Raw genomic sequence first — 15,460 nt, forward strand, 5'->3', positions numbered from 1 at the left:
TTCATTCTGCTTCAAAATGGGCAATAATTAATGCACGCCCATCTCAGAAAGCAACTGTAATGTTCGTGCATAACTTCCAGATTCCGTGACCTGAGTGGGTTCCTCCAAGCCATTTCTTCTTTGACTTTCTCTAAGCCTGAGAGCTAGACTTCAGCCCAGTTATAGCACTATGTATGACAAACCTAAATTAGAAGTAGCCACATCCCATTTTAATGATCTAACACCATCATGCTCATCCAACAGACTGCATAAGAATAGCCTCTTAGAAGAATTTGCTCCTCTAAACTTTTCTTCCAGAAGTATGTAATTTTTTAAAAACAATTAGAATGATAGGACAAAGTATCATGGGGCATTTATTATCACTATTAAGCAATACATTAGAGATATTAACTGACCTAGTAGGCTTTTTTTGACTGGTTGCAATTCCACTGTGATTAGACTGAGTTGCATATCTGGCTGCCAGACTGTATGAGGAGAAACAGAGAAATTGAATTAAAGAGATTCTTTGAACATGGAAAGAAGGCACAAACTTACAAGAAAACTATGAGTTAATGAAATGCAATTGGAACATGTATACACATGTACAAAGAATAAATTAGAGAATTATGATAATGCAACATATATAGCATGACATTTGATTATGAACACACCATGAAATAATGTGATGCACCCTCTGTAACAAAATGTCATCATTGATTTTAAAATTAAGCCTGTATGGTACTATTCACATTACTGTAATAGTAGTAGTTTACCTTTTAAAATATTTAACCTTTGTAAGTGACTATGAAATCTTTAGGAAAGCTAGTTTTACTTATATAATAGAAAGATATCTTCCTCCATAGTTAAAATGAAAATAAGAGTATGAAATGAGTCATTATTTTCTTAAATAAACTCTTCTAATCTGCTGTTTTAACCTAACTGTTAGTTTCAAAACCACCTGATTAAAACAAATGGTTTCTAATAATTTATTGTTGCTCTTTCATCCTAGAGTGTTTTAAGGAAGTAAAACAGATGTTTTTCTGGAGAAAGACTTACACAAAAATTGGGGTTAAATTCTTCAAAAACAAACTGAGTAATTATTAATGACAGCTTCTGGGCATTCTTTAATTATAGTTCTTAATGATTTTAAAATTAAAAAAATATATATTTAATCAAAACCACACCAGAACCTGTTATTTAAACTGAGTTTTGAAGAGCAGTGAATATGTTATAAACCAAACAAAAAAATGTGTACTTTGAGTTAAATTGATTTCCAAATTACCCCTGGGGTCTGAAACTGGTGTTCTGAAGGACATGGTGAGACCTGAGACATGCTCACACACCCTGGGATGGTCATGGGTGGACTGATGTGTGGAGAATCACTTCTCAGGTGACTGGGATGGCTCTGTGTACACAGTTGTTCCATGTGTAGTTTCCCAAGCTTCCCAGGAAACAGGAACAGCATGGGGTGTTGGAATCAGCGGAGAAGGGTCAATTGAGCCCTGCTGCAACAGATCCAGGTGCTCTGCTGCCATGCAGAGGGTGTCTTAATCACCAATGGGTTTCTTAAGATGATGACATATTTCCAAGTTAGCTTTTACCCCGTTGAGCCAGTCTGTGGTGAAAACATGCAGGTCCTTACAACTTCCTGGCTAGACAGGAATAAGTCCTCATGTCTAGGAAGCTTTCAGGTTCACGGAGCACTTGTTTCTTCACATTTGATCTGAGATTTGGTATTACTTGCATATAGTATTGCTTTCTGTATTCTAAGTATCCTGGACACTGAGTCAACTGGCCAAATGGCCTCAAGTAGCAATAAAAACAGAAGATGATTTAAATAAAAACCAAAGTGTCTCAGTGAAATAAGAAAAATAACTTAAAATTTAAAAATAAAAGTATTTAAAGTAAAGAAAAATTTTTGTGAATGTCTCAGCCTATTGTGTAAGAACTATCTAAAGGTTCACCACTGTAGGTATCCTGTAACTCTCTAAGTTGAACATAAATTAGCAGGAGAGATAGCAATAAAACAAGGGACTTGAAGCTACCTCATTGGTTTCTCTTCCATTTTAAGAAATATAATTTCTAGTATAGACGTGAAAAAAAAAGATACAAAATTTAGAGAGATCAACAACATGGCCCAAACCAATTTGGTTTTATGGCTCATATGTGTTTTCTAATGTAATACAAGAAAATCCTTTTGCCTATATCTTTATACCAAGCCTTCATAGTTCAATCTTTTGAAACTTGGCTTCTGCTTTGCTTCCCTTGCACTTGTGAAACTGTTCATCAAAGAACACAGAGTTGTGTTCAGTTCTCACCATACTCTTAACATCTTTACATTTGGCCTCATTGTCCCCTCTGCTTTTTCAGTCTCCCTCTTTCAGAGACTGTCATACCAATAAGCTCAATGGATTTGCCCGCCACTATTGGTATCCATTTTGTCTTTCCTTTAAAGGCCCTCTTTCTTTTAAAGAAATTATTTTTTATGTCCTCTTTTTTTCTTCAAATACTTAAATGCATTCTTTCACTTAGCAATTTGTTTCTTGCCTATGATTTCAAGTAAAATATACTAGAAACTAGAATTAATGTCTGCAACCTACTCCCAGACATCAACATCAACTGAATAAAAGATGTCCATTCCCATGATCCTCAAAATCACTATATTAGACTGCCCAATTTTCTTCTTTTATTACCTAAGTCCTAATCAGATCCTTTAGTTTGTTGATTTCTCTTCCCAGCGTCACCATTTTTTCCAGTCATATGGTCTTGAAACCTCAATTGTTGATTCTTCCCTTTTTCCTTTTAATTCTTGCAGATTTTCAGTCAAGACCATGTCATTTGCATCTACATTCTCATTCAATTTCCATGTTTATCACACAACTCAAGCTCCCAGCTCTTCCCACAACACCTCTAGCCCCTCTTATTTTTCTTAGTTTTTTGTTTGTTTGTTTGGCTATGACTTCCTTCACAGCAGAAAAGTATCCCCTCCCCGTCCAGAATGCTTATAATACCATTTCCCAATTTTCAAATTTACAAACAGACTATCAAAAAGCAGGTGAGTAGGTACAGCTAACACGATTTATTAGTAAAACAGACACAAGGAACATGTAGACACAGCTCTGAGGCAAGTGGGGTAGATAAATAAAGTCAGAACACCAGTAAACTATGGATTTTTCAGACATCTGGACTGAAGATTGCATACTTTTTTCCTGAAATGTTGTCAAATGTAGCTAATGAGTGACAAAAATATCAGGAACAAAAATACAAAGGAAATAAATATTTTGAAACTCACTGAGTTTTACTAAAGGAAGTAACAGTTGCTCCTCTACTTGATAAAGTATAATATCAAGAGAATAGTTTTATTTCCCCTAACATGGAAGGGAAAAGGAGACAAGAGACAGCCAATAAAAAATAAATAAAAATAAAAAAGGATGAAACTCATCTGGTGTCCAACACACAGAAAGATTCAAACTGCCAGAACTTTCTAATCCAGCCTCAGTGCAAATTCCCAGGTGGGACTGTAATATCCATTTACTACAAGGAAAACTTCTCAAAGTAAACATCCTGAATTTCAATCACCTTACTAACCACCAGAGCCTCGCTACTCAGTGATGTCCACAGACCAACAAAATAGATACCACCTGGGGCTTGTCAGAAAGAAGGAATCTAGGTCTCCTCCCAGACCTACTGAATATAAATCTGCATGTTAACAGAATCCCCAGGTGCTTAGCAGGTATAATAAAATTGAAAGAGTTGTGGCTACAGAAGAACCACACACATACAACCTTGCCTGAACAACAAACTTGTAGTTTCCTAATTCAAACTGCATAATCAGCATAATGAACATATCCCTCGCACACCTCATTTAGTAACCAGCTGCTACTTCAGATACTGTTGACTCCTTTCTTCCTCTAGAAACCCTAATTTCATCTTTCTTAATCCAACAGCTATCTCTCCAGCCACTCCTCCTATTTCCCAAATAAAGGTCCACTTACTGCCCCTCCCCTAAATGTTGTACTATAACCATGAATAGTTTCAAAATCATAATCCTAGGCACCAGCTAATTTTTCTCTCCATTCTTTTTATAGCAAATCTATACTTTATACTCAAAACTCAATCCTAAACTCAGAGTCTCCTTTCTAAATATTTTACTGCTACTTTTTAAATATCCCACCTGGGCCTACCACCTACATTTCTGCCAGGAATTCCAAAAACATTCAAAACCTAACTCATTTTCCTTCTTTCAAAACATCCTTTTCTCTCTTTGATTTTGCCACTTAAATTTGGTGTCACCAGTATTTTCTCCATTGAATATTATGGAATTGTCCTGATAATTACCCACATTTTTTTTTACTTCCCTGTCATTTATTTCCTGGACTCTAATAATACCTCTTCATTAGTCTCTTTGTTATCAGTCCATTTTTTATTCCCAGGCAAATCAAATCATTCTCACAGCCAACAGAATTAACTTTCCCAAGAAAGAGTGGATGGCAATCTCTTTCTTTGAAATTGTTGTCGACTCTACTTGTCTGTAGGATAAAATCCAAGCTCTGTGATTTGGTTTATAGATGCTTCAGCATGTTACCCATCCTTTTTTACACCAACATCTCCTCTGTACATCTTCCACCTCACATTCTCCACTGTCACCACCCCTCTTCCCTAAGGCCTTTCCCCCCACCTTTCCATGGGTTTTCTCATGAGTTTTCCTTCATATGAAATACTGTTTTTTTCTCTTATCCACATTACAAAATCTTAATTTCAAAATCTTGCCCAGACATCAATTCAAGTTGAAGAATGTTTCAAATCCAGAGTTAGTTTTTCTCTCCCACTGGTGCATATATCTTTATTTTTCTCTATTTAGTTGACATGGAAATTCATCAGATTAAATGTCTGTTTCCTGAACTGATTGTTTTTTGCTCACCAGGTCAGGCATTACTTTTTTTTTTTTTGCATTCTCAGTTCTTTTCATAGGGTTAGTATATATGAATATATAGTTAGTAGATGATTTATTAATTTTTACTGGGTAGTAGTATCAAACAATGATACAACACATCATTTCAGCTAGGAAAATTGTTTCAAGAATGGAATGATCAAAAGTATACTAAAGGAGAATTCAGAAACATACTCATTTTCATTGTGCCCTTATTAATGTTTAAGCCAGTTTATATTTTCTCTTTTCTTTCTTTTTTTGTGTGCTGATTTTCAGAAATTCTTTATTTCATTTAATTTACTGGGGTGATACTGGTAATATTTGAACACTAAGTAATTTGTATAAGTTATACTTCTTGTAAGTAGCAGTGTTGAAATTTAAACTTTCATTTGTTAGTTTCTACAATATAATCCATGCTCTATTGTGTCATAGCATATCATCTTCTTGCAAACTGAATACAAATTTTAATATTTTAATGCTTCTTTTGCTGTTAATTCATTGCCTTGTGGATCTGCAAATACCTCCAAGGTATTATAATAGCAATTTCATTCATCATACAGAAAATCACTCTTCCAATATCAAGTAAATCTACTTTCAACAGATACTTTTCAGCATTCAGACAGATAACATTAAATAATTCCATTCAACAGGTCACGTGTAGAAATCTAGAGTAGGCAGTAACAAATGTTAAAGGGTAAGAAACTTTTAGTATCAAAGCAGCTCTCCTCAAATATCTTCCAAGTAAACACTATCTTTAAAAACTTTAAGCAGCATGCTAGTCAGGGAGAGAAAATATGGCATATTATTTATAACTCCCCATTCCTATGCCCACTGCACACATGGCCAATCAGTCACAGAACTTTTTTTCTTCTGCTGCTGCATTAGCCTCATGATCCTTGGCCAGGATTCAAGCAACACTTATTAATAAAATAATAGAATAAGAGTAAAAGTTATTTTCATCTCTTCATGAACCTCTCATAAAAATATTGTTGCATTTGAAAGGTTCAGTTCAGGATTTTTGTAGGAGATTCTATTTCTGTTGTAGCTATTCTAGTAGTGGACTTTCATGCAGAAGTAAAAATTATATAATCCCATTCCTTAGTTTTTATCCTCAAAAATAAAAGTAAGCCCATACATAAAGTGCATGTACATCATTAAAAATCACCAAAACATAATACATGAGCCTCACACAATCTATCATTCTTTATTTCCAGTAGCTGCTAATAAGTTTACTCCAAAAAAATCTTAGTTGGGACTGTTGACATTTGAATTGTCTCGATTTTTGTTAAAATTACAAATATTTTAAAATGTATTTTTTCTTATTAATTCATTCTGAAATATTCTTTTAACACCTAATGTTTGCCCAAGTAAGAACCTGAAGAAACACATTATCTGGCCAAGGAACTGGGCCTTTCTCCTGCCTACAATAGGAATATCAAAGGTTTTAATAGGATAAATGATGGATTCTCAGATTAGAGAGATTCTTTTCTTAGATGTGTAAAGGTGGAATTAGAGAAGGAAGGGCCTAGAGACCAAATAGGAAATAACTGCTATAGTTTTGACAAGACTTGATGAGGGTCTACATGAGGACAGAGGCACAGGAAGTAAATGGCTAATCAAAGAAGTTATAATCATGGACAAAGAAAATGTAGAAAAGGGAGGAATCTCAGATGGCTCCAGGGCATCTTCTTGAATTGCACAGTAAAGTTACAGAGGAGCAGAGTATAGTAGAACAAGATGGAATGTCCTTGATATAGTGTATAAAGAGAAAAAAATTAATTCTCCACTTCTAAGTTATGTCACTAGTCAAACTGGGAATGAAGTAGCAGGAAATACTAGGAAGATAGATATTCACAGGTAACTAAGTCCATTTTCATGGGACAAATAAAGTAAAGATCACTGTATGATCTTATTATAATGGTTCTCTTATAGAGTGTGTGAATACTTTTGGATGTTGCATTAATATATACATACATACATACATATATATATATACATAAGAAATTGACTTCATACTCCTAAAGGTTTTATAGATGGACAAAGATACTGAGAAATTTTATTAAGTTTTGTGTTCCTTTTTTATATTTATTGTTATAATAAACCAATTAATGAATCATGAAAAAGACTTTTTGATTGCCTACCTATATTGGCACTATGCTGAAAAGATTTAATTTGGAAAAATTAGTTGTAAACATGCAGGGATTAGTTATTCTCTCTGAGAAGTATAACCCTTAAACCATGTTTACTAAAGCAAACCCCTTCCTAAAACATGTCATTGGTTATATAATGGAAACTGAATTTACTTCAAACTTGAAAGGAGAAGCACAAAAATATTAGGCAGGTGTGCAAAAAGTGATACATTTGAACATTTACTTTCTGTGAATCACTAAATTGAAATGCCAGCAGTAAAAATCTAGCACATTTGTCAATAGCACAGAATCTAGAATTAGTCTGCCCTACCTGAAGACCAGCTCATCTTCTCTGTTCTCTGCCTGCATCCTCATCGGTTAGTGAGCCCCTGAATGTACTAAGGCCCCATAGGAAACTTTATTAATATTCAGGTGAATTTAGTACAACATAACTATATATATGAACCACCAGAAACTGTCCCAAAGGACATTGAAGAACCATCTTTCTCAAAGAAACTCACACAGGGTAAGCCTTTCCGAACCTATAAGTCTAAGCACTGTACAGAATTCAAAAGTGTCTCAAATAGAGAATTTAATAAATGTTTTGTTTTGTGATATATGGTTATATGAAAATATAGTTCTGATATGCTTAGAAGATATAGCATATTTAATATTTCAACCAGAGTTTCATGTTAGATTTATACTCTAGATTTCACAATTAATTTGAAAGACAAGAATAAATATCTCAGAAAACGAGGCATTCTTCAACAACAACAAAAAACACCTCACAATTTGTCTCTAAGAAGGTAGCAAACAAGCTACCATAACTCTGAATATATTCCAAAAGGAGCATTCTGTGGTTCGCTCTCTTTACCCATAAATGCAGTAATCAGAATTTTGTTCTGAGCCCTCCTCGTCTACCTTCCACCCCAGCTTTATTCAATGTTCTTGAGTAATCTCTTCCATTACTATGGTTTCAATCAATAAAACACAGTTAAGCTAATGTTCTCAGGTCTTTATCTTTGGCCCTGACTGTTCTCCCAGGACCACTCTAGAAATGGTCCCACTGAAATCTCAAATCCATGAAAGCCAAGCTGAACTTTTCTTCTCCACCTCCTTCTCTTCATCTGTTTCCACTCCTACATTATTATTTTATTCTTTATTGAAATACATCACTATTCAATGAGACAACAAAAATAGAAACGTGATGATTTTCTTTCACCCTTATCTCCAAAGAGTTCCCGAGATTGCTGTGCTGGAGAGACCCTGCATGGTCATTATTCCAGCTAAACTGCCAGACCCATGAATAAAAAGTGACCTTAGAAGTGGATTCTCCAGCTTCAGATATTTGGCTTCCCAGCAGTTCCCTCTAGAGGTGGGCCCTGTCTGATTCGTAGGCTCACAAAAGCCATAAGAATAATATTGGCTATTGTTTTGTGCCACTGTGGTTGTTTTGTTGTTGTTGTTGTTATTTTTGTTGTTAATCCTCATCCAAGAATATTTTCCTGACTGAGGCCAGGGATCAAACCTACAACCCAGATACATGCCCTTGACCAGAAATTAAACCCATGACCCTTTGATGGGCCAACACTTTAACCTGAGCCACACAGGTCAGGACCTGGGTTTGTTTCTTTAAACAGTAATAGATACATTTAACACAGTTCTAGCTGCACTTTTTCCTTGGCCGGATAGTGGCCGTTTCCTGATGGTGAAATGACATTTCTCTTATCAGTGCCTTCCCATGGGCTCTTTCCTCTAACTGTGGTCACTGGTAACTGTACTCTGTTAGACTAGTTAGTGTACCTGTTGGATGATCTGGGTAAATAGGTCCTCTAATGGAATGTGGACAACTTGAAAGGTAAAGCATAACGGTTTCTAGCCACATGTCTAGCATAATTCTTGGCATGTAATGGGGGCTGAATCTTTATTTGGGGAAAGGTTACATTTGAAATTTCAACCACCAATGGAAAAAAACACTGGTCTCTAACATAATATACACTGAGTGGACAGATTATTATGATCTCTGAATGCATAATAATCTGGCTACTCAGTGTATATCCTAAATAATAAAAGGCTAATATGCAAATTGTCCCCTTGTCCAGGAGTTCAACCAGAAGGCAGGCAGGCCAACTGCCCATGCCCTCTCCCCCTGGCCAGGCTGGCCGGACCCCACCCATGCACAAATTCATGCACCAGGCCTCTAATATACTCTCTCTCTCTCTCTCTCTCTCTCTCTCTCTCTCTCTCTCTCTCTCACACACACACACACACACACACACACACACACTGAGTATTATTATTATTATTATGTGTTCAGAGATCATAATAATCTGGCCACTCAGTGCATAAAGAATCACTAGGAATAACATCAACTGTCATTAAAACATAATAATATCATCTGTTATTAAAACATTTCATTTCATTTCCATATGGTATATATTAACTATGCCCAACAGTACAGTGATTGGTTAACACATAAAAATCAGGCACACTATGGAAAACAGTATGGAGTTTTCTCAAAAAACTAAAAATAGTATTCCCATTTGACCCAGTGATCCCACTTCTAGGAATATATCCCAAGAAACTAGAAACATCAATCAGAAAGGATATATGCACACCTATGTTCATAGCAGCAAAATTTACCATAGCTAAGATTTGGAAACAGCCTAAATGCCCATCTGCAGATGAGTGGATTAAAAAACTGTGGTACATCTACACAATGGAATACTGCATTGCAATAAAAAAAGTAGGAATATTTACTATTTGCAACAGCATAGATGAACTGGAGAGCATTATGCTAAGTGAAATAAGCTATTCAGAGAAAGATAAATATCACATGATCTCACTCATTTATGGAATATAATGAACAACACAAACTGATGAACAAAAACAGATCCAGAGTCAGAGAAGCATCAATCAGTGAGTCAAACCTCAGAGGGAATGTAGGGGAGGGTGCAGGTAAGGGGGAAAGATCAACCAAAGGACTTATATGCATGCATATAAGCCTAACCAATGGATACAGACATCAGGGGAGAGAGGGCATTAGTAGGAGGGTGGGGAGCAATGGGACAATAAGGACACATATATAATATTTTAATCAATAAAGAAAAAAGAAAAAATCAGGTACAGCTCAGCCAGCGTTTGCTTAGCAGTTGAGCATCAACCACAGAATCAAGAGGTTACCAGAGGCATTCCCAATCAGGGCATATGCCAGGGTTGTGGGCTCCATACCCAGTATAGGGCATGCAGGAGGCAGCTGATCAATGATGTTTCACTTTCATCAATGTTTCTATCTCTCTAGTCCTCCCCCACTCTCTCTCTAAAAACCATTAACAACATATATTTCTAAAAGTTAGGTACGAAACAGTCATTCTTAAAACGTATACACTTAATAGAAATCTAATTGGATAAACTATGCTTATCAGAGCAAGATAAACCATAGGACATTTTTTTTACATTATGTAGTATAGATTTTTATAACTACCTGTATTAAGAAATTTTATAGAAACTTCTTTTAGAATCTCCCCTAACCCTCCCTTGTCTATCTGCCCTCAGTCTTGATGTCACACGAACATATTATGAATGGAAATCCCTATACAGTCAAAGATTAGTACTTTGGATTCCTAAAGAGAGAGAAAAGTGTGCTTAATCATAACATTGTTTGTCCTTTTAATAACACTGTACCCAAGGCACCAAGAGAGAATACAAAGAAAGAAATCACAGAATTTGATGTAAGAAATTTCTTGGACATGGGATTTAGTTAACAATTTTTACCTCCTAATAGGACTTTTTTTTTCTTTCTTTATAAGATGCTATGTTTAAAAGGTAGAAACTATTTCTTTCAAAATTCACTGAAAATAAATTATGTATATGTTACCCAAGATATACTATAATTAAATGCATGGAAATCAAGTTTTAAACTGAGAATTTTTAGACAAAATAATCTTTGAAGACAGTGAAGCACATTCACTAAACTTTTAAAACTGAGCTAGATGGAAATATATTTCCTTATATATTCTATGATTGCTAAGTACAGGAATAAAACCACATATTCAGAATTAAGATTTGAAGAATTTTTTTAACCAAATTCTTCCTTTAGTATAAAGGTTTTCTCTTTGTAGGATCCCTGTGCAATGTTAAAAAATGGTAACTGACCAACTAACAGCTCTAAGAAAGGTGTTCAACTACTTCTACAAAATTCTTTTATACCTCAAAACCATATATGTTATTTAAAAACTTTTTGAGATTTTGCAAAAACTATACTCACATCAGAGTGTAATAAACATGCTTTCTCCCTAAATTTAAATTTTGCTGAGACTTCACTAGAAACAGCTATTGCCTAATCCATATATAAGTCAGAAACTTAGCTTTCCTTCACATGTGTTTCTCTTTAGTAGCTGGGTGGCTGAAATATCATCCCCATTGTATGTAAGACAGGTCTGTGATAATTTATTCTATTAGTGAATTATGGTATGTAAATACATTATAACCTCTGCCTTAATCTTGAATTTCAACTGACAGTTAATAGGCCACCAGCATGGTTTGCTTTCCTGGGATCTCAAAACAGTAACTAAGGAGAGAGATGCCTGTTTAAGATATCCCTGCATCAAAGTCTCACATTCTTTTAGGAATGGAGAATTTCAAGTTAAAGGAGAATTCAGGAAACCAGGGTTGTATTTCTTTCACAGTGTTACCATAAATTAGGTTTTCCGCAGTGCTTTTACTTACACATAACGTAAGACATTATGCTGTCCTATAAAATTTTTCATTCACAATTTTCAGTATGAGATAAAATTAGAGTATAATGCATTACGGATTCCATTACAAAAGTTAACTGTAATGCAACCATCATAAAAAACTTGATCCTGAATAACATTAATTTTTTTAGACAAAGCTATTTTATTAAGCTGCAAATTTAAACAAACTTTGCCAAAGACTAGCCTGATTAGTGAAAAATATGGTTAAAACTTCTAAAGATTTAAAAATGGTTGAGGGACCCAAAATATGTTAAAATATTTCTTAGCACATGAAATGATCTTTATCATGTTTATAAAATTATTATAGAAATTGATGTTTTTAAAGTGTTTCAAAGACCAATTATAAAGTCAATTTATAGGGCTCCTCTCAATGTACTGCAAAGTAAATGGAATCATCAGTGCAATCAGTCTCATCTTATTAAGGGACTAGAGGCCCAGTGCATGAAATTCATGCACAGATAGGGTCTCTAGGCCTGGCCAGCTATCAGGGCTGATGGGGCCTTCTGGCTGCCAGCCAGAGCCTTCCTTCATTCTGTGTCACCCCCTGGTGGTCAGTGCATGTCATAGCCAGCAATCAAACTCCAGGTTGAACTCCCAAGGAGACACTTGCATATTAGCCTTTTATATACACAGATGGCTGGGATCTAAAAAACATCTGATGGTGAGCTTTAATAAATGCTTGCCCCCAAACTTGCAGAGAGAGAAGGCTGATTTGGTTTACTTCTTATGAGACAAAGAGGTCACTCAAAGAGCAGGGGGCAGCAGGGGTGGTGAGAAGTGGAAGCATAGGAAATAGAGTATCAAAAGGCAAATGTTGACAGTGTGCTTTATACTAGAGAAGAACCCTTGGCCAATGGCTAATGTCTCAATTGCAGAAATGTGTGTGTCCCTTGAATCCAATTGTGTGCTCACCCGTCATCCCCTGACTATAACTTGGTTTCCCATGGAGCTCTAACTATAGGAAAATAATTCAGTGATCATACCAACATGATTATTATGATTTTTGTGACTGTTGCATTTTTCACAAGTCAATAAGTTGATATTATAAAGTATAATATTTAGTGGAAAATATTAATAATTTCATACAGTATACATTGCAGGTATCATCATCAAGTGCATATTACTAGTGCTCTATTTGAGAAGAGAGTGTCCCATAAGTACTAAAAATAAAATAGAACCAAACAATTTCTAGTGTTTGGCAGACAATGTTCATAAAATGTATAAACTGGATATCCAAATGTTCTATGGTAAAATGTTAAAGAAATAAAACACAAATCAGTTATTCTGAATCATAGATCTATGATGATATACAAATAATATTTAAAAAAAGAAGATTTGGTAGTTGTAAGACCAAATTATAAAAACTGGCTCATTATTATTTTTATCTAGATATCTATGTCAAAAAGCACGTTTTAACTTAAATCCTCTAAATGAGGAGTTGGTGTCACATTTGAAAATCTATATTATATTCTCAAAATTCCCTTGGAAAGATAGAATATAATTACGATGTTTTCAATTTCCACCAGGTGAAACTATATTCAATTAATTGATTTTTATTTTGTTAAAGAAAAAAATTAAGCTATCAGAACTAACAATGATTCTTTTCATGCATTTGAGACTCCAGCTTGGGTAGTATTGCCTTCTCACTAATGTGTTGTTAGTAACATGTTAATAAAGGAATAATTACCTTTTAAGCTCACATCAAGGATAACAGGATTGGGACAGGAGAAATAAATGGGCAAGAGACTTCAGGCTATTTTGGAAAACTGAAAATAAATGGAGCCATGTAATGGAAAACACATTGTAAGGGAAGCTTCCTTCCAGTATACACCCACTGGGAGGATTAAATCTAGAAGAGGAAGGAGAGAAATAGACAAGCAAATTGCAGATAACATGACAGGACTCTGAATAAGAGGGAGATTAATCAAATGTTCATGTCAATAATTATTAGTGATTGGTTAAACAAATCAGATATAAACAAACCAATTAATTAAACATCCAAACAAAGGAGAAGCTATTTTAACTATAAAAACTGAGTAACTCTAGAAAAAAGACACTGGCATAGAGGGTCCCTCAGTTTACCTGGGCTGATTCCTTTAAAGTAGGGGTGTCGAACTCAATCAGAGAAGGGGCCAAAATCTAAAATCCAGCCTAAATCGCAGGCCGAATGGTTTATTGAACAGTCATAAACTGACAATGTCATAAACTGACAGCGGAGTGCAGTGATGACAGCGCGGTGCGGGCCACATTGCAAGGCCTGGCGGGCTGGATTTGGTCCGCAGGCCTTGTGTTTGACACATGTGCTTTAAAGCATCATTACATGAGCCCTGGCCCATTCTTAAAGTCATGCCTCAGTTTATGCTTACGTTTTAATCTACTTTCAACAAATATTCATGGATATTTGTTGAAAGAAGCAGAGATTCTTCAGAACATATTTATAATATCTATTATTTAAATATTCCACTGGTTTTCAAACTTTTGGAATCATCCTTTACTTGGAAAAATCCTATGTATACAAAATAGAATGTAAATTTTATTAAAATTAATAAAATATTAAAGTGTAGATAACTGAGGTTAGAATGTATGAATGGATGGAAGAGAACTGACCAGAAGTGACAATATCCTGTTTTACAAAACAGAATGCCAAAAAATATTTTACAGTTGATTGAGAAAGAATTAAAGGTGCTATTTCATTATATAAAATTCAAACGTAACTACCTATTAAAAGAACAAAAAGAGTGGATTTTAGCTATGGCAGCACTTCTAGAGAAATTGTCTGTATTTACTATCTCCAATTGCTCCCTCCTGTTTTATTATTATTACTGTTATTATTATTAAATACTAGAGGCCCAGTGCATAAAAATTCATGCAATGGAGTTGGGGGGGGGGCACCTCAGCTCGGCCTGCCCCCCTCACAGTCTGGGAGCCTTCAAGGGAGGGAGGTGACCTGATCAGGAGAAGGTGACACCCCATCACACCTCTGTTGTTGCCACTGCTGGCAGTGCAAGCTTCGTCTGGCCCTGGTTACCTGAGCCTCGGGCAGACTTGGATGACTGGACAGCTGTCATCCAAGGTTTGCCTGTGCCTTGGGCTGGTCCTGGGTGGCTGGGGGATTGAGGGACCTGGGGGACTCTGGAGGCCACACGCCTGCCGCCCCAGTGGGGCTGAGGGGCCTGGGCACCGCCATCTTTGAGGGCCAGGCAGTCAATTAGCATATTCCCTCCTTATTGGCTGTGGGCACCACCATCTTTGCCATAGTGTAAGGGTCAATTAGCATATTCCCTCTTTGTTAGATAGGACATCTTTATTGATTTCAGAGAAGAGGGAGAGATAGAGAAAGATAGAAACATCAATGATGAGAGAATCATTGAGCAACTGCCTCTGCTCACCCCACACTGGAGATCCAGCGTGCTACCTGGATGTGTACCCTGACCAGGAATCAAACCATAACCTCCTGATTCATAGGTCGATGATTACCACTGAGTCACACCAGCTGGGGCCTCCCTCCTGTTTTATACTGAGCAGATTTCAATCAAGATATCACAGCCACTACCCCAGTGGAATAGTTTTTGTCCAAGTCTCCAGGGAAACCCATTTGTGGGTTGGTTCTCAGCACTCATCCTACTTCTGTGCAGCATTTAAGGCAGTTGGGGTCATGCAGGTAT

The 15,460-nt window shown here is 35.9% G+C and overlaps 1 protein-coding gene across 10 annotated transcripts in view; it reads right to left on the reverse strand.

Annotated features, from left to right (window-relative positions):
• Nucleotides 1-15,460, reverse strand: part of NAV3 (neuron navigator 3) — a 774,341-nt gene that overhangs the window by 189,602 nt on the left and 569,279 nt on the right. For 9 of the 10 annotated variants that reach the window (XM_084876277.1, XM_084876279.1, XM_084876278.1 and 6 more), the window contains one exon: nucleotides 396-464. The exons of the other annotated variant lie outside the window; for it this stretch is intronic. In XM_084876277.1, the coding sequence (XP_084732403.1) occupies nucleotides 396-464 (69 nt within the window). The remainder of the gene's footprint in view (nucleotides 1-395; nucleotides 465-15,460) is intronic. 10 annotated transcript variants of the gene reach the window in all.

Source organism: Pipistrellus hanaki, assembly GCF_964339955.1.
Source record: "Pipistrellus hanaki genome assembly, chromosome: 3".
NCBI lineage: Eukaryota > Metazoa > Chordata > Mammalia > Chiroptera > Vespertilionidae > Pipistrellus > Pipistrellus hanaki.